Source organism: Mustela nivalis (assembly GCF_964662115.1).
Source record: "Mustela nivalis genome assembly, chromosome: 1".
NCBI lineage: Eukaryota > Metazoa > Chordata > Mammalia > Carnivora > Mustelidae > Mustela > Mustela nivalis.
Window position 1 is genome coordinate 28,342,527 of NC_139020.1, and position 25,069 is coordinate 28,367,595.

The window sequence follows — 25,069 nt, forward strand, 5'->3', positions numbered from 1 at the left end:
ATCTCTCACTGGCACTGTGAACTTAGACATGGCACTTAATTGCACAGAGACTTGGTTTCCTTGTATGAAAAATGAGAATGAGAAATTATTTTCTTGGGGTTTATAAGAATTATATGAGGAAACAGATATAAGTAGAGTGTAGGATCCATAGAAAATGTTCACTAAATGGTAGCTACCATCATTATCAGAAAGAGGCCATGGCATCTGTTATCCTTACCCCAGGGATACTGACCGCCCACACCTTTAAACTATGCTATACTTTCAACTTGCCTATACTTGGTCTCTACCAGTATTCTCGTTAGTCACTACTGGGATTGCGATTTCAAATTTTAGACTTTGCTCAAATCTTCAGGAGATGTTCTTTATTTTATCTACACTGTCCTAGTCTTACTAATAATATAAATTTCCTTTTAAGAATATCAGTATTTAAAACCTATACACATACACTGCTGTACTTTTTATGAATACAGGGGTTATCAGTTAATCCACTGAGAGGTCCAAGATTCATCTGGATCACATTACTTTGGGAATGTCTGACCTTAATCACATAATCTCAGTTATTCAATAATTTAATCTGAGTTCAATTTCAGAGCTACTTAAGGCTATTCTTAATTTCAGATATATAAATGAATTTATTTCTTTTATTTGTCTCTTTTCAGGGTATCTTTTATCTAACAATATCTTTCACTTTAGTGATTTTCAATGTTGTAAAAGTTCTACACGGCACAATACAGCATAATTTTTATTGATTCCTAAAGTGAATCAATGTCTACATATCATGGGCATATCCTATGTTTACAGTGGTAGATGCACCAGACAGAGGAAGATTTCCTATGAAACTATCAGTTCCAGAAGGAAATTCTATGTGGGCTTTGTAAATTTTGCCCTTTAGGAAAACTGTTAAGGCATCATCCAGATGCAACAGGATCTGAAATTGTCTATCTATCCATCTGAAAGTTCATGAGTTTGGTTTCACTGTTTTATCATAGAGAAAATATTAATGGCATGGGGTGTAACTTCCTTATGGAACAAGTAACTTCCTTATAATGTACCTTTTGCAGAATAACATTTGTTTGATCATTTCTATTCCACATAAAAGAACCTGAATGACATGTCATCATTTCCTGCATATAAACCTGCCTTCACACTGAGGATGACATTATTGCCACTCGCCTGCTTCATTCCATCTCTTCTACCCAATCCCTTCAAACAAGCCATTTTTTGTGTCTCTTGGGGTATTTGTGTTCACTTTTTGGGTGAGAAACAAAAAGAAAAAGCCTGCATTTTATTTGGTCTTATTTAAATACTATTTTAGCAGTAAGAATTCCTATGCATCCGAAATCTGAAATACTCTGCCAATAATTTTCTATACAATTATATAATTACTTTGATATTAAGAATGATAAAAAATTCATTTATTGACTAACATTGCTATATTCTAAATAGTGAAATTAAAGTCATATTCCTTGTATATTACCTTAATTCCGTGTAAGATTTCATTGAGTAGTTTTATCTGTTTATCTTTGTTCTTCGTTTGGCTTTTCTATTTAAGGGAATAAAATGATAGCATATTTGAGAAGGTTGCTAATAATTTAACTTACATGGCCACAGCTATTTAAAAAACACAGTCTATTTTTTCCATTTTATATAATATTTAGTTGAAAATCATCTTAAAATATTCATATATTATTCTACTGATAATGTTAAAAATTACTTATAAATAGATATTTTAAAACCTAAAAGTAGTCAGCAGTAGATATAAGCAAGGTGTACATTTCACAAAATAGCACAAAATATAGTATTTAGATGTAATTTGTTTAAAATTGAATAATAAAATAATATCCATCTTCTATTAAAATGGGATAAAATTCCCCAAACTCTATCAATTATTTACTATATAATACATATATATCATAACAAAAGTATCACAGGAATAAAAATAAAGGTCTGTATATTGTACATACACTATCTTGAGTATTAATACTTGTGATTAAAATGTGTATTTTAAGACTCCTGGGTGGCTCAGTCAGTTAGACATCTGCCTTTGGCTCAGGTCATGATCCCAGGGTCCTGGAATCAAGTCCCGCATTGGGCTCCTTGCTCAGCAGGGAGCCTGCTTCTCCCTCTGCTTGCGCCCTCTCTCTCTCTCTCTCTCTCACAATTAAATAAAAAAATGTCTTTTAAAAAAATGTGTATTTTTTTAATACTTGCTCTTTTTTGGCAAAGCCTATGTAATTACTGTATATTTATTCAAATATTTAACATTTATATTATTTTATCCTTATTATTGCTTGGATATTGCTTCTTAAGGGTTTCTTCTAATAATACTGTCATAATTATGATATAAATAATCATAAGTACAATATTTGTATATCTAACAAAGTACACATTTACACGTTAACATCCGTAATATTGTTTGCACGATTAAAGACCTATTTTCTGCTTAGCATATTTGTACATAATATTGCACTCTTTGAAAGTTTTAGGCCTCTACATTAAGGTCCCCCAAATCTATTTCTAGTCCTAAATATCTGAATTTAAATTATTTAAAATATAAAATTTTTTAAAAAGCTAGCTTAAAAGTATTTATTAAAATTATAAACAAGCTTGTTATTCTAAACACTAGTGTGTCAATGGTTCATAATTACTTCATAGTTACATGGTATTTTCTGATTCTCATCTTTAAAGACTAGTCATCTTTTTGATAATTATTTGGTAATTAATCTGAATTTTAAAAATTCAGAAAAATATAAAAGAAGGTGTAAATCCTCATCACCTCAATGTATTAAGGTAATAAGTGAAAAATCTCCCCTCCTTCCATCTAATTCTACTTTCTAGGTAACATTTATTTATTTAAATGTAGGTTCCATGCTGAATCAATGACCCTGAGATCAAGAGCTGGCAACCTAACCAACTGAGCCACCCAAGCACCCCTATAGGTAGCTTTTCTTCAAAGACTGCTGTATCTCTAGATTCTTTCTATGCATATACAAATTCATTCATATCTGTATAACTTCATTTATGCATCTCTATCATACCCACATGCATTGGCATATTCACATTTTAAAAACTGGGTTAAGGATAGTTATATACCTATGTGCATAATATACACAAATACATACATACATGTGTTTCTTTCTTTTTTCCCCTAATATCTGATTGACATATTTCCATGTCCATATATAGATATTATTCATCTTTGATCCACTTAAAATAATAAGTGCCATAAGCAATACAGCTGCACCTGTGTCATTACTTTAACACATGAAACCATTTGTCTCTCTCCTGATGGCGTGTGTGGCTCTCCAGGGCAGGGAACTGTGTCCTGTTTCTCCACTCCTACAGTATGGCACTGTGCACACTGTCTGGCACAAGGAAGGTGTCAAAAAATGTAAGATGAACGACTGAATGTAAAGGAAGAATATTCAAATGAATTCAGTTAAGCGCTTACTATCTCCTTGCTGTACGAGGTCACTCCTGGATCAGTGTAGCCCATTCTTTAGACACAATGAGCATTCGCTCACTGCCAGGCTGTGTACACACCGTTTCTTCTGCTTAGTAAGTCTTTTTCTCAGATACCCACATGAATTCCTCCCTTATCCTGCTGATATATCACTTCCTTCCTGAGGACTTCACTGCCCCTGTATGTGAAATGGCGCTCTTTGTTACTCTATCGCCCTAGTCTAAGTTCTATTTCTTTGTATACAAATTAACAGCAGGCATTATCTTCTTTATTTATTTCTTCATGCCTGTCTCCTCTAATGAAAGCAGGAACTGATCAGCTCTCCTCATTGCTGGACTTTGCACAAAACAGATATCCAATCAATACTGGCTGAATGAATGAATGAATGAATGATAAATCTGGATTATTTCCACATGTACAGAATTAACTACGGTTACTGTCAACTCTAGTCAGAAAATTCAGCTTCTGTTTGACATATGTCAAAGGAGGCCATCTTTTTCTTACCTTTAGCTTTTTCACTCTAGTTGCAACTAAAGCATTTACTGGTATCACAAACACAAGGACTGCCACCCCTGCTAACACAGCTGGACCCAGCTCTTGCCAAAGAAGTGATATGGCCATCAGGATCTGAAAAGGGGCTGACCAGAGGAGACTGAGGTTTGCTGTCAAGTCCATGAGCTGCTGGGCATCTGCTGACATCAAGTTAGTAATTTCCCCAGTTGAAAACTTCTTTCGAGAAACATTAGATAGAAGGAGGGCCTGAGAAAAGAGAGGCAAAATATTTAAAGAGTTCTGTAGATGATGAGACATCTTTATCGCCAAATGATGGTAACTTTTAGTGTCAATTTTCAATACATTTAGGAAGATCTACAAGATTATTTATGTGTTAGGATTATGAAACACTGAAACATTTAAAAATGTTTTTAGATGAAGAAGATACAATTACTGATCAAAACACATAGTTCTAAACTTCACTGCATATTTGTAGAGAGTAACATTTGGATTCCCAAGCAAATATATTTATTCACCAAAACCCCTCCACAACTTGTCAATTACAAAATTGAAATCTAGCCTAGGGGTGCCTAGCCAGCTTAGTCAGAAAAGCAAAGCGACTCCTGATCTCCAGCTCATGAATTCAAGCCCCATATTAAACACAGGACTCACTAAAACAAAACAAATCTATTCTAGATTTCTGGCATTGAGGATCCCCTCCATTTGCTGCCACCCCTATAATGCTAAACCATCTAAATTTTATCAGTACAAAGTACATACATGATTCAATAATGACCAAATGAATGCTGATGAAAAGTAGATGCTTGAAACTAGAAAGTTTAAAGATGACACTGTCCTAGTTCTCAAGAAGATTATAATTTGGTTGTGGAGTCCAGTCCCCTACCACCCACATATACCTCCTACACAGGATGGTCGTAAGCATAAAAATAGTTAAGAAGGGCCATGGGAATTTGGAGAGAGAAAAATACTGGAAAGGCTTCTTGGAGCAGATGGAAATACATCTTTTCTTCCAGAGCCCAATTCTCACTTTCTGTGCACATTATTTTAATATTTGTATATTGAATTCAATATTCCCAAGCTTAATTATTGGTAACTCTTACTAAGGTTGATCTTAGAAATTCATGTATTAAATTCTCCACCCATTTAAAATTCCCAATGAAATGCATAAGTGAACTGTCAAAGTGGTTGAGAATTGGTATGTGTACTGGAAGCCAGGCAAAAAAGTCCACTCATATGCCAAGAATTTTAAGGAATTTCCACTACACTGATTTAAAGAGACAGAACAGAGAGGTGGAACTACCAGAGTAAATGAGATACAGGAGGCACTCAAAGTCTGTATTTTCAATAAATGAATAAGACAAAGCCTCCCCAAAAAAAGGCCCATGTGGAAAATAAGTAGTCAGGGCCTTCAGGGGACCTCTTCTGACATTCCCGAACTCAAAGCAGGAGGGCTTCATGCAAAAGGGGGAGGCCACAGGGCCCACTGGAGGGACTGCTCAGTCCTGAGACGTTCACAAGGTGCAAGGATCCCCCAAGCTCTACGGGCTACTTTAGTGTCCAATCCTCATTTACATTTCTACACAGTGAATTGGAAACATTTCTGTTACTGATTAGTAAGAGCGGACAGTTGTGCTGATGATACAAGAGAATGACCACTACAGACACAAGTGAGGAAAAAGGAAAAATACTAGTCCCTATGACAGTCAAGCTTTAGCCATGTCTCCTCCAAAGGTAGGTCTTTACTCCTGATTCGTTACTGACCACCTAATGCAGCCAAGTGAAACAACGAAAATCCAAGCACGGGAACTCTCATTTCATTAAGTCTCCAACATTTCTCCAAAGATGTTCACTATTCTCTCAGAAAATCCACCAGCAACTTAAAGTTATAAATAAATATACTTCTCTCATCCTTCTAGAAGGAAAAGATAAATAGTATTTAGTATTTATAAAAATACTAGCAGATTGAAGAGTTCAAAGTAGTTAAATTAGACAAGGAATCAAATGAATGACCTACTATTGAAAAAAACATATCACAAGAAACATAAATATATGGCTATCTCTTTGTAATCTTTATAATGGAAGAACATGATATCCATCAAAAATGAGTAAGAACAGAAAAATTACTTCAAATTGAAAGCATAAATGTCAAATTTAAAAAAATGTAACGGAGGCAACAAAAACCCAAATGGGTATTACAACAAATGGAATTCTTAAACTATGAGTAGATATGTCAAAAAACTTTCCCCAGAAATTAGAGAAAACATGTTTTTAAAAATGAAATGATTTTTTAAAAACACTTCAGGCATAGAGAAATTTCAAAATCACACACACACAAGATACAAATATATACACATTTATGTATATGATACATAAACATATTATATTAATACAAATATTAATATATTTATATTTCTTTATAAATTCAGAGTAATGAATAACACAACTTCTAGAGAATGCCTAGGATCCAGGGCCAGTTACTCTGTTTCACATCTCTCTGACTATGAGTAAGTCACTTATTGTTGAGTTTAAGTTTCCTTAAACTAAGAACACACACACAATCATTATATCTACAGCAACCTCTGTATCTACAACTGATTGTATCTATTTCTATGCACCTAACAGTGCTTAAAAGAGAGTGCAACAGATACATATGTTAATATGTGTTTATTATATATGTATTATTGTTTATTACATATGTATATTACATATACAGAAAACACATAAAATACACACATATATTACACACATAAAACACAACACATAACATAATTTACATGCAAAGAATAAGAGGAAATAATTTTAAAAAAATAGAAATCTCAGACGTCTGGGTGGCTCAGTGGGTTACTGCCTTGGGCTGCCTTGGGCTCAGGTCATGATCTCAGGGTCCAGGGATCGAGCCCAGCATCTCAGCAGGGAGCCTGCTTCCTCCTCTCTCTCTGGCTACTTGTGATCTCTCTCTCTCTTAAATAAATAAATTAAATCTTTTTTTTAAAAAAGTAGAAATCTCTCTAAATGAAGGAAAGATTTTAAACCAAAAGCAGTCAGAAAATAGTAGTCTAATTAAAAAACAGTATACCTCCTCTTACCCTGGTGAAATCTATAAATTTTATAATGTTAAAATTATCCTGAAAAAGAAATACTTACGAGCACCCAAACACAGAAAAATCAAAACAAGACACGTTATCCTAAAATGGTGGGGTAAGAGGTAGAGGTTGGCAGGCACTTTGTTACGTACTGAGTGAACCATATGTATTACGAGTGAAGATGGGGATAGCAAGGTGGAAAGCAAAAGAGCAGAAAAACTGAAAATAGTAGGAAAAAAGTTTAAAATATATACCAAAGTTTCTGCTATGCAATTATTTAAATTTATGCTTAGATCTAAGAATAAACGTACTTAAAAACAAAATCAAACAGATTATTTTTTTAAGATTTCATTTATTTATTTTTGAGAGAGAAAGAGAGAGAGCACATGAGCATACACTCACGAAGAACCTAAACAGGGGGCGGGGCAGAGGGAGAAGCAGACCCCCTGCTGAGCAGGGAGCAGGATCAGGACCTAAGCAAAGGCAAGCCCTTACAGGACTGAGCCACCCAGGCACCCCCTCAAATTGATTAATACAAAAAAAGAATCATAAAGAAATCCTATAACAATGTATTTTCTCAATATGTTTTGTCATGATATATTATGAAGCACTAGGTATTATACATAAACAATGAATCTTGGAACACTACATCAAAAACTAATGACGTTCTGTATGGTGACTAACATAATAAAAAATTTAAAAATGAAGTAAATAATAGATTATAAAACAGTGTATTACAAATATATATGTATGCAGGTAAAATAAATGTTAGGAGAAAAATAGACCAATGCTGATCTTTGCAATGTAGAATTATGAATGGTTGCCATTTTCTCTTTCCTATTTTATATATTACGCATATTTTCTGCAATATACAAGAGAAAATTTGCCTTAAAAATTGTTTTCAAAATATTAAGGAAAAGACTAAAGAGCACTATATAACTGGATTTTGTTCTGCATGGCATTTTTAACATCAAGAGCACTGATTTCTCTTTCAGTATTTTTTTTTTTTAAAGATTTTATTTATTTATCAGAAAGAGACAGGGGGAGAGAGCGAGCACAGGCAGACAGAATGGCAGGCAGAGGCAGAGGGAGAAGCAGGCTCCCCACTGAGCAAGGAGCCCGATGTGGGACTCGATCCCATGACGCTGGGATCATGACCTGAGCCGAAGGCAGCTACTTAACCAACTGAGCCACCCAGGCGTCCCTCTCTTTCAGTATTTTTGACTGCCAAACAAACTTTCATGTTTCTGTAAAATTCACAAGCCATGAAGGGGAATTTTGTTACTGCTTATTGCTAAATTATACAATCTAAACTGCCTCTTTGTTATATGAAACAATTTGGAAAAATATTGTAATATGACAGCACAATTATACTGGATGATGCAACATATTCTAGAATTGTCTGGTAAAAAGTATTTAAAAAGATAAAAGAGAGAATGCCAGAGTGAGGTAAAGAGAAAACCAATGGTAAAGTCTAAAACCATAAAAAAGTTGGGAGTTTATAAATACTCTTCAATCAAAATGATAATTAACCAATTTTCATTTACAATTACATTTTAATCATAATGACTTACACAAAATTCTGTTATTTTTAAATTCCATCCAATTTTGAGATTTCTTTTCTACAATATTTTCTTTAACGAGTCTACAGACACACACACACACACACACACACAGCACAACGATGTAATTTCTCACTTCCTGAAATTTCATTGATTTCATTTGTTGAATTATACTCTAACAAGACCTGGATGAACCAGATAAGGCTCCAGCCTCAAAAACCTCTCTTGACTGGACATATTGTGATTATCCCTGCCCTCAATTCACTAACATCTCACTTTATCATCTGATGATGAAGTTTGTTTGCAATTTCCCATTCTCCCTCTTGTAAATTTGCTCCTTTCTAGACTCATTGCCATGGGCCTGGTTCGTATCTTTTTTTCCGGAACTACTGAAATAGTTCTAAGGTACCCCTTATTTCCAATCCTCTCTATTTTCATTAGTTTCTCCGGTTCATCCATCTGCCCTATGACTCAAATGAGTCCCAATTTCCTCTAGAATTAAAGTCCGTTTTTACAACGTATCTTTCAAGTTTCTGAAAAAAGAGCCGCAGTCCCTTCTGTTTTACCATCCTACCCCTCCCCACCATCCTAATCATAAAAATATGATCTCTAGCTAAATTAATCTACTCATCGTTTTCTGAGCAAGCCATGTATTCATCTGTGTACTCCCTTCCACAACATATTCCCAACAGTAGAGTCTTTGCCTCATGCAACTCACCCTTCTGACTTAAACCATGCAATATTATGCAATATTAACCATGACACTTTCCTGACTATCCTAGCTATAAGTCATTGAAGTCACATAATTTAGAGCTGGAAGGGTCCTAAAAATTCCTCACCCAGTGATTCTAAACCAACAGTTACTACACTTCTAAAGAGATATGGTATACCTAAAGGTGGACCCTCATAACATTTATAGGAACTCATTCTTCTTCAGTTTTTTTTTAAATTTATTTATTTGACAAAGACAGACAGAGAACACGAGCAGGGGGAGTGGCAGGGGGAGAGGAAGACGCAACTTTTCCTCTGAGCAGGGAGCCCAATGCGGGGCTCAATTCCAGGACCCTGGGATCACGATCTGAGCCGAAGGCAGATGCTTAACCAAATGAGCCACCCAGGCTCAGTTCTTCTGTATGCAAAACGTATGCCAGGATTCTCTTTTTGACTCTAACTGCAGGATTTGGATTCTGCTTCTCCTCTTACTGACTACATTTAAGTGTTTTAATTTTTAACTTTAATTTTTATTTATTTTTTATTTTTTTAATTGTATTAAATTTTATTAATTTTCTTGCATTTTATAATTATCACAATTAAGGTTAAGAACAAATCTTTACATATAGACAGTGTAGGCACTGCACTATTGTCCAATAATGGTGCCCACTAGCTATGTGTTGTTATTAAATGTAATTAAAATTAAAAATTCACTTCCTTATGAGCCACAGTTCAAGGGCTCAACAATATGTGGCTAGTGGCTGCCAAACTGGGTAGTATGGATGTATTACTTTTGTTTCGTTAAAAAAAAGTTTTAGAAGTCAGTAAGTTTTTACTGTATTTTGGTTCTTTTACTTTATTTCATTTTTTCTTCAGATACCTCCTTCAACATAAAACAATACTTTGGTCTCTAACTCAAAGTTATTCTGTCAGCACCCCATGTTCCAAATCTCTCCATTTTTCCTCCCCCACATTTTAAAAAAATTGTGATATATTTAATTGACATATATTAGTTTCACGTGTGTAACAAAATTATTTGGTATTTGATACACTACAAAATGATCACGAGTCTAGTTACATTCATCATCACATATAGTTACAAAAATTTTATTTTTTGTGATTAGAACTTTTAAGATCTACTCTCTTAGCAGCTTTCAAATACACAATACAGTATTTTTTTTTAAGGATTTTATTTATTTATTTGAGAGAGAGCAAGCACAAGCACGGGGAGAGGCAGAGGGAGAGAGAAAGGGAGAAGTAGACTCCCTGCTGAGCAGGGAGTCTGATGTGGGGCTTGATCCCAGGACCCCCTGATCATGGCCTGAGCTGAAGGCAGTGGCTTAACTGACCGGGCCACCCAAGTGCCCATCACAATACGATATAATTAACTATAATTGCCATGCTGCATGATACATCCTCACGACATTTATTTTTTAACTACAAGTTTTTTACCTTCTGATCACCTTAGCCCATTTTTAAAATCACAAAGATTATACTGGACAGTGTTTGGTGGCAGAATGCCCCCAGACTGCCCATATTAAACCCAGGACTAACTGATGCTGCTTTTGAAGCATATCCTGTTTCTTAGTCCTCAAGAGTTGTCATGGGGCCTGAACCTGTGAGCTAAGGGGTAACAAAATCTGAACTTTGAGACTCATTAACTCTTAAAGTGATCAAGTGGAATGGGGCCCATGTTTTTCCCACAAACCTTAAAAATGATATTCCTTGAACTTTATTTCAAACCATCAGCAGTCATGTGGATGGACAGAGAACAAGAAAGTCCTATCATTTCCCTTCCTTACCAAGAAAAGGATCTGAGACCATGTTTACCCCACTCTTACAGCAAGGCCCTAATGAAGTAGAGCCAATGTCAGATTAATATGGGTCCTCTGGTGCCACTATGAGAGCCATTTTGGATATTGAAGGTATCTAAATACGATGAAAGTCAGAATTCTACAACCCGTAAGGAGAATGGAAATCTGAGACGCCTGGGTGGCTCAGCTGGTTAAGCGGCTGCCTTCGGGTCTGGTCATGATCCCAATGTCCTGGGATCGAGTCCCACATCAGGCTACCTCCTTGGCGGGAGCCTCCTTCTCACTCAGCCTCTGCCTGCCACTCTGCCTGCTTGTGCGCTCGCTTGCTCTCTCTCTCTCTCTCTCTCTCTGAGACAAATAAATTAAAAAAATCTTAAAAAAGGGGAGAGGGGGATGGAAACCTAACTACCCTAATTAGTTCCACAGAGACAGACTCTCTGGAAAGCAGGTGTAGGATATAACACTTAGAAACAAGGCGAGTCTTACATCACTGCCACATGCACATGCTATCTCAGTGCCTCAGTACAGGTTATAACGACACAGGGTATGCCTTCTGCTGCTTGTTGGATGGACTTGGCATTAAATCGTAATGCATACACCAAGCCCTACTGAGCTGGCTCGATTCCTGTACTCCTTTGATCTTGAGTTCTCTCTGTTCTTAAACCACCTCTAGGGAATTGGTGGTTTCCTCCCTGTAGTCAGGGTTACCTCTCCCGTTATTATCTCCGGGGTCTCTCTACCCTTGAAATAGACTCACCTACAATGCTTGATTTTCTTTTTTTATTTGACAGCTTGTTCTAATTTCTACTGCAGTCCACTCTTTTATATTTGTATATCCATCCAAATCCTGTTTCCAAACTCCAATGCGGTAATCACTGAATGAAATCCTGTTCCATATGGACTATAGATCAGAAACAAGTGTTAAGATTTAAACTGATTCCTAGACTCTTTCTCAGAATTTACAGCTTCTAGAATTATGACCTTAACAGTATGTACTTGCATTTGGGCTAAGACCATTCCTTACCCCCATTTTGGCCTATAAGCTTCATGCCCAGCTCAGCCCAAATTATAATACTTCTATCCGCTAATACAAATTCTACACCTTTCCCAAAGACCATATGAAGGCTTCCTTTCTGTGTGAAATCTTCTTTAACTGCACACAATCTTTGTAGATTTCCTGCTTATCTGACCTCTTATAAAACCTGCTTTTAGTTCCACATATTAATATGTATGCTAATGATTCCCCCCCAATTTCTTGAAGACAGTGGCTCAGTTATTCATTTACTCAGTCATCCAACTTTTATAAAAATACATTAAAGTCACTCTCCCAGATAATAAAAGTACAACAGGTAAATAGGTTTCTATTCCAAATCTTAAGGAGCCCACAATTTACAGAGGAGTACATAGTAAGAAGGCAAAATACACTTGATTGACTAATTCAGGTGATAACTATGGGAAGGAAGAAACTCTTTAATTGTTTGTAACTATGAAGCCTAAGTAAAAGGCTCTGAATGGTAAAGAGGTGGTACTTAAAATTGCATTTTCAAGAAAGAACAAATTAAACTTCAGCATGATCACAGATACAAAGATCAGCCAGGTTGTTCTGGAGGTGGGTGGGCACAGAGGCAGAGCCTAGAATCAAAGAGAAGCAGATAATGATCGTCTAGAGGAAGATGGCTTTGCTGCACGAGAAATCAAGTCGAGCCAGCAGAGGAAGAAAAAAGTAGTATGAAGAATCAAAATGATCATGAAAAGAAGAAACTTTACTGATACATAAACACAGACAACCATGAAAACATTCATCACCTTCATTTTGGGAGGAGGAGTTTGGTGACGCAACAGTGACAGGGCTCACTGGAAGTTGCAGGGGCAGTAAGGACTACAGAGAAATTAATACAACCAACATGCATGAGTCAAAGTTCTTTTAAAGCAAAACAAATGTGAGTGCTGTGAAGTGTGTAAACCTAGCGATTCACAGACCTGTACTCCTGGGGCTAATAATACATTATATGTTAATAAAAAAAATAACATACACTCAAAAGGCACTCTAGGAATATTTTAATACTCTCCTATTTTAAAGTATGCAAGTAAAGAAACCATTTAGAAATGGAGAATTTCAGGGCACCTGGGTGATTCAGTGGGTTAAGCCTCTGCTTTCAGCTCAGGTCATGATCTCAGGGTCCTGGGATAGAGCCCCGCATCGGGCTCTCTGCTCAGCAAGGAGCCTGTTTCCTCCTCTTTCTGCCTGCCTCTCTGCCTACTTGTGATCTCTCTCGGTCAAAAAAATAAATAAAATCTTAAAAAAAAATTTTAAAAAAGGAAACGGATAATTCCTTAATTTTTTACCTTTTTGTAGATGAGTCCAATTACAGCTGTCTTAATTTTTGCTGAAGTGAGCATGTTAAAACGTTGGTATTGCTGAAGGATCAAGGTTTGCAAAAAGACTACAACAAAAAGTGCAAAAGCATAACCATAGCCACTCCATCCAAAATCTGGGCGATGTTCACAGAAAACGATCATTTGCCTGGATGTCATAGAGAAATTGAGAAAGGCGAAGAAAGGTTAAACACCTGAGATAGTTAAATGCTTATAGGAGTTAAGTGTTGTCCAAATGTTAGACACACTCACATGTTTACCTGCTCTTTTTCTCTTCTTGCCAAATTGGCTTCTATTCTCCCCTCTTTATTTTTAATCCAAGTATTATATAATAAAGTAAACAGAATCAACAGTTTCTTTCAGAGGCTTTTGAGTACAAGATTAATCTCTACTTTTTTTATGGTAATCTCACCAATGAACTGTTCTGGCCTAACTTCTTCATACAAATGGAGACACAAAGACCGTTAAAGCTTCTTTTTTTATCATTATCATGAATTTTGTTAAATACAGGGAAATATGTGACAATTAGAATGTTAAGTAGTGAATCTCTCAGAATGGCACACAGTTTTTTTCAAAGGCCTGAATTTTATCTCACCTCTTCTTACTTTTGTCCATATCCAGTTTCTCTCTACTCTATCTTCCCACATTTCCTCTTAAGTTTGGTGACAGCAAGGTCACGATGATCACGGTCAGTGCCGGGGTACAGTGGGGCACAGTGGGGATGGTTCCAATCATAGCTCTCTTGGTTGCTTATTGTCCTTCAACTGTGAACACTGGTTACAACTCCAAATGCCTCATATCATAGTTAATAACTTTATATAGGTGCTCTCAACTTTTTAAAACTGTATCCATGTGACTAATAATACAAATTTTAAAAGCCTACAAATACTCTACGTCATGGTGCAAACAACTTGGATATATTCTCTCAGACACTACAGATTAATATGTCATTATTTTTTGCAGCCTCAATTCTTGGTTGACTTAAGTAGTTTCTGTTATTTTATAAGTTAAATGTGTATATATATATATATATATATATATATATATATATATATTACTCTGAGTTCTGGTAATGCAGAAATGTACTTGTTATTGTAAATAGCCATTTTGAATTAACTTAAGATTATAACCAGAAGGAAGCCACATGTAGTTAGGTAGAGTACCCCTCAATTTTTTAAAGAACATTGACTTAAAAACTCATTCTTTGTGTGACTTTACATTTTTAAAAACTAAAAAATTAATGTCTAAGCCTTAATCTGTTTTCTTTTGCAGTTTGGACAACTTATGGGTAAAAAAATTAAAGGCAATTTGTGCTTCCTGAATTGCTTTACAAACCAAGAACTTCAAAAGATTAACTTTATTGGAATTGTACTTTGCAATCAAATATATACTAGTGTTTCTAAAGTTACTATTAAAACCTCTAGTCACTAAAAATTATTTAGAGCACTGTGTATTAAATTATACCACAGCCCACCTAGATGAAATAATAGGAAGTTCTGTATTTCTGAGTGGATTTCTATCAGATGTCATCCACTGGAACACCAAATTATTTTTACAAGAGTAACTTATTGGGGCCCCTGGGTGGCTCAGTGGGTTAAAGCCTCTGCCTTTGGCTAAGGTCATGATCCCAGAATCCTGGGATCGAGCCCCACATCGGGCTCTCTGCTCACCAGGGAGCCTGCTTCCTCCAATCTCTCTCTGCCCGCCTCTCTGCCTGCTTGTGATCTCTGTCTGTCAAATAAATAAATAAAAACCTTAAAAAAAAAAAAAAACAAGAGTAACTTACTAAATGTCTTTTTGGTCTATGCATTAAATTTCTTGAAAGAGGTACACTATTCTTCTTATTGTGGGTATATTTACCAATTAGACTTTTTTCCTTTCTCTTAAAATCAAACAACTAAATGACTATCAACAGGTACCATAGTGGTTCTACACTTATAAATCAGGAAGTATTAAAAATAATCAATGATCAAGACAGTGAATACCATAAAACCAAATTCATTAGATATGAATACTCACTGGTTTGACTAATATTTCAATAAGATTCACAGAAAGGGGGAAAAAAGTAAGCATAGCCATCAACAAGAAACATTTCTTCTAATAGTAAAATGAAGGTATTATTTTTATATATTTTTTAAAGATTTATGGGGCGCCTGGGTGGCTCAGTGGGTTAAAGCCTCTGCCTTCGACTCAGGTCATGATTCCAGGGTCCTGGGATTGAGCCCCACATCGGGCTCTCTGTTCAGCACAGACCCTGCTTCACCCCCCACCCCATCTCTCTGCCTACTTGTGATTTCTGTCAAATAAATAAATAAAAATAAAAATAAATCTTTAAAGATTTTATTTATTTATTTATTTGACAGACAGAGATCATAAGTAGACAGAGAGGCAGGCAGAGAGAGAGGAGGGGAAGCAGGCTCCCCTGCTGAGAAGAGAAAATATTAAATCTATTTAGCTACTCTAGAATGAGAATCTCTTGAAAATATGTGACTTCAGATAAGCCCATTTATTCAGTATTCAATTCAGGAAAAGTATGTGAGTTCTATGTACCAGGCTCTGTGCTAGGCAGTAAGGACACAGAAATTGAGTAACACAGAATCCTTTACCAGGAGGAGCTCTTAGTCTACGCAGGGAGAAAGATAACATCAACCAACTCATTTCAATGCAATACTGACATAACTGTTTTGCAAGTATGGTCAAGCTAGTGTGTTATAAAATCGTGTCACAAAATAAGGGAGAACATACTTTACCCCACAGACAAGGATCTAGTGATTATTTAGAATCCTGTAGACTGCAAATATTTGGAGAAAACAGAGACAAGAATTGCCATGAGCTATGCTATTTTAGATAACAGTCGCCACAGGGAGATTCTAGAATGAGTTTTTTGAGCAGTAGTCACTGAAAACTAGGAATCAGAACATGACTAAAAATGGCCAGGATTTGCTACTCCTCCCACTCAGAAGTCAAACCTAACTATTCTAAGTCTCCTCTCCTTCCATCTGGGCTGATGCAGGGCCTGTGGCACAGCTCATGTGGCACAGTGACATCCTGGGGTTTCCAAGGCTAGGTCATAAAAAGACTAGTCGGAGCCTCTTGGCATGTTCAGTCAGTAAAAAATCCAGCTGCTATGTAAGGATTTCAAATGCTCTGAGATGTCTGTGCTCAAACTAACCATTTGGAGAGGCTTGGAGAGAGAGAGAGAGAGAGACAGACAAGACAGAGTTGGAGATCTGGCCACTTTTAGCCATCTTAGCCCAGGCATCAGCGTGCATGCTAAGAAGGCATCTTGGACATTCCAGCACCAGCACACATAATAAAGAACCAAGACAACCCCACTGACAGCCAAAATCAAGGCCCCCAACATATATCTCTATTTGAGCTTCTACAGCTATCAGAAGCTGAGTAACCAGCTAAGGCCCCCGTCTTGGTGGATCAAAGAAAAGCCATCCTTCTCTGAAGTTCAGATCCATAAAATCATGTCTTATGTCTGTAGCTTGGTGGTTATCATGTTTGCCTCACAGACATTGGTGAACATAATAAAATGATCGTTGTTTTATGCCACTAAATTTTGACAATCTTAATACTACAGCAATAGATCACCAGAAGAGGGCAGGAGACGAAGATGCTGGTCAGTACATTTCTGAGACAGATTTCCGGCCACAGATGACGGAACTCTACGGCAACTCCTTAAAAATAGCTGTAATATACAAAAGTGAGTGGCAGAGGCAGGGGAAGAAGAGGTATGTTACTTTTTATGGTGGGGGTTTTAATCCAGGAGACATCTGGCTTATATCTCCATAGACAAGGGGGCCAAACAGACGTTGGGGTGAAAACTGAAAGGAGCAATTTTCTGACAAGAAAGAAACACCTTCTTGCCTTTCATTCCCTGACACCACACTCCTTTGGTTCTCCTCTCTTTGCACTAAACAGTCCTTCTCACTGTCCTTTGATGGATAGCCCCATCTTCACTAACTCCACACCCTGGAATAGCTGATGTCTTTACTTCTCCTTATCCGTGCTAAGGGGGTCTCATCAACAAAAGTGGTTCGACCTACCCAGTATAATTTGGAACAATTCCCCAATTTGTTACTCCAGCCAATATTTTTCCTAACTCCAAGCTTATGTAGATAATTCCGCAATCTTTCTGGATTGGCTAGATGGCTGTCAGGGATCCCCAAGGCCACTCCCTAGTTAAATGATTCATTAGAAGGACTTACAACAGTAAGCATCTAGTCATACTAATGACTATGATTATTACATTAAAGGATATTTAAAAAAAAATCAAAAGCAAAGAGAAAAGGTACATGGGTCCCGGAAAAAAGAGACAGAAGATTCCCAAAGTCCATTCTCAGTAGGGTCACACAAAACACACTTAATTATCCCAGCAACTAGTTGTGGTAGCAGATGAAGTATTGTCTACCAGATAAGCTCATTAGAGATTCAGCATCCAAGGCACTCTCTCCCTAAAATATGCCAAAATTCTAAACTTCTAGAAGGAAAGTGGGTATTCAGAATGAACTATATTGATTGTTGAGTAGTTTGGACAAATTCTGGCAGTAGGACCTCTGCTCATATGCAAGATTCTAGTTGCCAGCCAAAAGTCACCTCGAGGAGCCACCCAAAGGACAGCAGTCAGACCTTCCAAAGGACAGCAGTCTGTCAATTCATTCCTTCTTGCAAAATGGCTAATGTGTTTTCAGATTTAGCAAGTCTAGGACAGCCCACTTCCTACTCTACTCCTTCCTGAGCTTCTACATCTCAGTAAATGGTGCCTCATTTACCTTGTGACTTCAAAAAAACTCTGAAGGCATTCTTGATTCCTCCTCTCTCAACCTACAGTCAATCCATTAAGACTATGTTGACTCTACCTTTAAAAGAGCCAGAATCTGTATTTTCTAGAGTTGGATACAAATACAAATAAATATACATCAAGGTGTGACTTGCTCTTTCTTTTAGTTAGTATATTACTGCTTTTGAGAATTGTACTTCAAAAACTGTACATTTTATTCCCATTCTGCAACAAATTTTGTATCAGTTTTTTATAAAGAACAAATTACGTTTAAAAAATCATTCTGATAATATTGAAATTAGACAAGTTGAATTTTCATACTGAAACAATGGCAGCAAATAAACATATCTGATTTCTATCTCTAAGAACTGTAGGAAAGCAGAGCAGCTGTACCGTATCTCTCTTCACTGCCAGATGCCTGTGTGATCTTCCACTAACAATTCTAATATAAATACAGCTAAATGAATTATCTTCTAATATAAATAAACATAGGTCATAACATCAGATTGCATGCCATATGTTATTTTTTAAATAAAAGGAATATATGGATTCTGTAAACGTGGTGCTTTACATTTCTATGAATTTCTTTTTTACTCTTGAGGAGCCTTGAAATTAATGACTAACTCCTACACATGAAGGTTAAATGCTTATTAAAGGGTTTTCTGGGCATCTCATGATGGCACTTAGGATATTTTAAATCCAATTCTAACAAAACTTGGTGAAATTACAAAAAAAAAAGGGGGGGCCAGAATCTGACCACTTGTTATCCCCTTCATTGCCACAACCTGGCTGAGGCCCTACTGACCTTCACCTGGACTACCTCAGTCTTCCAACTGGTGACACTTCTACTTTTGCTCCTCTTTACATTATTTTCCACACAGCAGCAGAGTGATCCTTATAAAAATTAAGTCTAATCACATCAAATTCTATTCAGAATCTTCCCAAGTTTTCCCTTCTAAAACAGAACAAGAGTCAATATCCCCCTCATAGTCCATAAGGCCCTTTAAAATCCTTTTCATGCCCAGGCCTTCTTAACCTCAATCTATCACATTTCTTCCCAGCTACTTTGCTCGAGCCTCACTCACCTCCTGTGGGTCTTCAAAGACACCAAGCATGCACCTGCCTCGTGGTTTTTGCCCTTTCTGTTCTTCCTATTTGCAATGGGTATGGTCTTGTCTTCTTCCCTAACTTCTTTTAGGACTTTTCTCAAACGTCACCTTGTCAACAATGTCTTCCCTAACCTCCTTAAATTAAACAGCACTTCCATCTCTCTCCAGAGTGGCATTTCCTACCGCCTCCCTTGTACTTTTTTTTCCTTGCCACTGATTATTTCTTAATATCATTAATATTTTTTCATCTGTTTGCTATTTATCTCATCCCTTAAGGTCATCAGAGCAGGGACTCTTTGATTTTTGTCCACCCCAGGGTCTATGAAGAAGAGGGGTAGTAGGTGCTCAATAAATATCGGATAACTACATTTCTGGATATTATCTAGATTTTAAGGAACTAAGGATTAATTCTGTTTTCATGAATTAAACAGTTCTTAAAATAGTTCCACAGGTTTCTTACAGGATAAGTACCTAACTAAATAGTTCTCCCACAACTTGGGAATGTATTCAATATACATTCAATATATATATTGAATGTATTCAATATATATGTATTATCATATAACTCGAAGGTGGTGAGGATAAGAAGAAACTAAAACTTATCCACAATCACCCAGATACACGTACTGTAAATTTTTTGGTGTATGTCCTTCCAGTATTTTTTCTCTGAATATATAAATATTTATATATGCATAAAATATTTTACTTGCTGACTTATAGCTTTCTATTTTGGCTTGTTAGGATATTATGAACACTTTTCCATTTCTTGAAATATTGTTTTAATGGAATTATGTCTAATGACTAAAGAGGATATACCATAAAAAGTTATCATAGATTAATTTAAAAAACTTTATGTTTCCATAAACCATATAAGAGATAGGGCAATGACTTCTTGATGAAGATCCCACAGAGTCAAGGTCCCAATTTCATTGTCTGGCTGTAAATCCTTGCATATAGATACTAAAGAAATATCAAGAAAATTCTTCTAACAGTGTGTCTCTCTCTATGTATATGTGTGTGTATATAAACCCATACGCATTTACATTTATTTATATATTATTACCCTGGCTGATAATGTTCAACTCCCAAAAGGTCACAGCTAAGAAAAATAGTGAGGGTATGTACATTTCATTTTCTAAATATATATTCAAGACAGGCTTCCCGGGTTTTAATAATAATAATTCCTGCATTTTCTATCCATGTGAACTTAAGCAAATTACTTAAACTTTTGGTTCTGCATCATGATAAAGAGTGTAACAATATTTCCTGTCTCATGGGATTGTTGTAAAGACTGAACAGATTAATTAATACAAAAATTTTAGAACAGTACTTAGTATATGGTTGATTTCAGTAAATATTGACTGTATTACCATCATTCACATTTGCATTATAGCAAAGCTAACAGAATGTCCATATCCTAAATAAAATTTGCAATAAGGGCCTTCCATACTCTTTTTTAGTACAACTTTTAGGGTGGAACACTTGCTTATAATTTACCTATGGGGAGATTAAAAAAAAAAAAGAAATACACAAACAACAACAAAAAAACAAGACTACAACTTACTTCATTATGAGTGGGCTAGTGAATGACAAAATATCAGCAAATACTTTGAATAAAGCAACTTGAATCAGGACAAACTTAAAGGTGTTCCACAATGCATAGACCAGAGACGGTTTCCTGGCATGTGTCTCTTTAGAAAAGGATGCCTACATAATGAAAGAGAATAAGAAGAAATGTGAAAATTGGACAGAGCTAATAGAAGCAAAAAATGAAATATATACACAAACTAACCATAAAACTAGTAATGTGCTCTAAAGATAAGGTAAGAAGAATGGGATAAATTCAGTTAAACTTGAAAATATGATCTATATCATTGGTATGGTATGTCTTCAGTTCACTGATATTATTTACACAATGTAATATAAACGGGCAAGAAAAACAGTTGTATTTTTTTACTTTTGTCAATGTTGAAACTGTTTTATTAATGTAATTAATATTAATATAGATACAGTGTTATCTTCAAATTATATTTTCTTTTTGAGAATTCTGAAAAGGACACATATGTATGTACATGACACGAGGTAGATATGGAGTACCTATCCATCCCTGCCCCATTAACTTTGATCCTGGTCACCATATTATACTTGGAACAACAGACATAAGGCCATAGGGAGATACAGAAACCATCTCTTCCACAGCAGTTGAGCAAAAGATACTGGTGAAGAGCCAAAGATAACATATCAACACACTGTTCCTGATATTAAAGGGAGGGGTTGCTGAATAATTTGTTGAGAGAAATTAGTTACAATAACCAACTCTGCTTATGAAAATAGGTTGTCACTTCACATATTTTAGGGACTTTCTAAATTAATACTAATAATATCTCATGTTTGGAAAAAGGTCTTTCTAGTTTTAGGTAGTAATTAGGTACTTAGGATTTAATAATTAATTACCTTTACTTCTTGCCTCTCTTGAGTCCTTAAGACTTCCTTCCTCCATTGTTTTTCAAAGATGGGACACACAATATAGGAAGAATCACTTTCATGTAGCTCACAAAGGTCCTCTCGTTCCAAAGGTTTCTTATAGCCTAAAACAATTACTCTAAAAATGAAAGAGTAAGGTAAACAATTCAGCAAAACTAATAATCAAGTTAAAAATACTTTCTGCATGCATTTATCTTATTCTTTGATGTATAAATTATTTTTTAAAATCAGGATGCAATGACTAGATTGTATTGTGGAAAGTCATACAACATATCCTGCAGTTCAGTAATGTGCAATGATCATTTGTAGCTTGCAGAATTACCTGGACTTCCAATTATTCAGTAAAATACTAACTTCATTTACTCATCTCATATTGGAGGCACCTACTATTTTACCTTTTACCTCTCTTATTGAAATTTAAATAACTAACTTTCACAGTAAGGTGTTCACTTCAAAACCACAGCTCCTCTGTCTTGTATCAGAGGAGAAATGGACTCAACCTCTGCATTTGCAACTCCTCCTATTCCACTCAGACATCATATTCCCTTTTGCACTTGACTTTACAAATTGTCCAACTAGATGTGGAATACCTGGCTCTGTCCCATAAACTTCAGCCTTGGCCATATTACCTCTGACCAACAGAATACGAGCCAGGGTGACAGTGCTGTTTCTTAAGGTGCCTTAAGAAACATGGCAAGTTACTGTTAGCCTCAGTACCTCTACTCCCCCCCATTCAGTGAGCTTACCCCAGGGGACAATGAATAATTATGCAAGAACAATGAGTCTAAATCAGGACTGTCCCAGGCAAACTACGAGGCATGGTCTAGTTATACCACAAATGTTGTTGTGGCAGACAATAAGTTATACTTACCGTACAGCCTTCCTTCCATGTCATCTGACACCTATTCAGCTGAAAATCTTTTGAACTCAGGGTAACTCCTTATCTCAGCCACAGAGTCATAACGTGTGACTGGTCTAATGGAGTCCTGGTAAGCCCAGTACCTTTGGCTTGGCATTAGTAATTTAACTCAGCTATGGTTAAGGATACCGAAACAAAAGTCTGCTGAGGAGAACTTTCTTTTCCAAAAAGAGGCACAAAACTTCAAGAGGAGAAAATGTTTGCCTTCTTTTTTTCCTTTCCCTTCCTCCTTCCTGCCTGCCCTGGAGGCATAATGCTCTGACAGAAATCATCTCTGCCACCCTGGGTGAAAAGCCAAATAAAAAGGAAGGGAGGCGGAAAGAGAGAAAAAACTCTGGGCCCTTTACTACATAGTTTACCAGCTGGTTCCTAGCGTTCTGCCCAATAACAAGGAAATAAATACCTATTTCTTTCAACCCTTGGTTCGTTCTCTGTCGTTAAGAGTTTCTTATGGTTTGCTTCTCTCTCTCTCATTTTTCCTCCTTCCCACATGTTAATCTGTTTTGTTTCTTAAATTCTACACGAGTGAAATCATATGGTCTTGTATTTGTTGTTTCTCTGACTGACTTATTTCACTTAGCGAGGATGAGGAGAAAGGGGGACCCTCTTACACTGTTGCTGGGAATGCCAACTGGTGCAGCCACTCTGGAAAACAGTATGGAGGTTCTTCAAAAAGTTGAAAATAGAGCTACCCTAGGACCCAGCAACTGCACTACTAGGTATTTACCCAAAGGATACAAAAGCCAGACAAGTCCCTAAGTGATATAGTTCAGATATGCTCATTTGATGAGCCTGGCGACACGACTTGCTCAGGAAGAAATTAAACCCATGTTTAAACCCAGGCCTTCTGACTCCATAGTTTCTGTTCTTTCCATTATGAAGTACGTTATTAGTCCAAGAGACCATAACAAAGTATTACACTACTCCAAATTGGGATGGCTTTCACTGTCATTATTATTGAACAATCTCTATCGATTGACCCTGAGATGGATTTAAAACCTACAGTAACCAGAGTCTGCACTGGATTCAATTTCACTTTTATTATACTACATAATACCATATTACAATTCATATTTAACAAAAAGGTTTAAATGTAGTAAGAAAGGAGCTTCAGTAATCATGTTTCTGTTGGCTCAAATACCCTGGACATTTTCCTGCAGTGCACTTTCAAAAACATATTAAGCAATAAACTACTTTTATGTCATATTAAGTCTTTCTATCCCATTCTACAAAATAAATATTCATTTTCAAAATAAGACTGCATTGATTTTCACAAAAGCATTTTTAATAATGTTTACTGCCTCAGCATTTTGAGTTAGAACAGTGCAAAACTCAGCGGTTTTGGTTCACGGGGCTAAGTGACCCCTAGCTTTCATGCTGAGTCTCCAAATAATGCAGCTTCGGAAAGTGACACTTGGACTGAATTGATTGTGATGCACATGGTTCAGTTGTTTAACTACTGTGACTTCCCTTTTCCCAGGTGTGTGCTCCTTTCTCCTCTCTTGGCTCTCTTTTGGTACATTTAAATAATGTCATCACCCTGGCTCGTCTTTCTACCACACAGAAGCATCCAGGAAAAGAGGAAGGAGTGTGTCTTTAAAGCAAATGATGAGGCAGCTTTTTGGGAAGAAACAAGGACCAAGAGCCGACCCTCCCAATAAGGGGATTGTTGTGTGCGTAAACTATCCATAAACTCTGGACCTGATTCGTAAGCATGTATCTTGTATTTTTTAGACTGATACTTCTTTTCAAAGGTCATTCAGTTTAGTTAATTTGATCCTCGCAGCTCTCTAAAGCAGGCGGAGGCGTATTAATTTCCCATTATTACAGGCCGTTAAACACCAGGAACTCCAGGGACTGGTCAGGTTTTTAAATGTGAAATAAACCATTGCTTTCAATTCTGTGATCTTAGAGAGAATTTCGAGCATGTTCAACATAAATGAGTGGGAGTAAGCATCTCATCCAACTGATGTTAAGAGCAGTAAACCAGTAGCAGTTTGCTAGGAAGATGAGATGAAATGTAAATTTTGTAGATGGGTAATACTGGAAAACTTGGAAAGTAAAGATATATATGTAGTTGTATTATCAATTTCATTATTATTAATCATTTTTTTTTTAAACAAAGGAGTGACTGTGTTATGGGAAAAGGCAAAAGTCAGTCTGCCCAAAACTTGTAAGACAGGACAAAGTCAGGTAATATATAAATTTTATTAATATGTGAGGAAAGAGAGGACAAACTGAATAGT

The 25,069-nt window shown here is 36.3% G+C and overlaps 1 protein-coding gene across 10 annotated transcripts in view; it reads right to left on the reverse strand.

Moving 5' to 3' along the window:
- Positions 1–25,069, reverse strand: part of LOC309843729 (ATP-binding cassette sub-family C member 2-like) — a 90,445-nt gene that overhangs the window by 55,471 nt on the left and 9,905 nt on the right. For 8 of the 10 annotated variants that reach the window (XM_082689418.1, XM_082689422.1, XM_082689416.1 and 5 more), the window contains 5 exons: positions 21,875–22,022; positions 20,985–21,127; positions 13,493–13,670; positions 3,968–4,222; positions 1,478–1,543 (listed from right to left, as the gene is read on the reverse strand). In XM_082689418.1, coding sequence (XP_082545544.1) covers positions 1,478–1,543; positions 3,968–4,222; positions 13,493–13,670; positions 20,985–21,127; positions 21,875–22,022 — 790 coding nt within the window. Of the gene's footprint in view, positions 1–1,477; positions 1,544–3,967; positions 4,223–11,903; positions 11,959–12,952; positions 12,992–13,492; positions 13,671–20,984; positions 21,128–21,874; positions 22,023–25,069 lie in introns of those variants that run through there. The other 2 variants (XM_082689424.1, XM_082689417.1) reach the window with 2 other exon arrangements.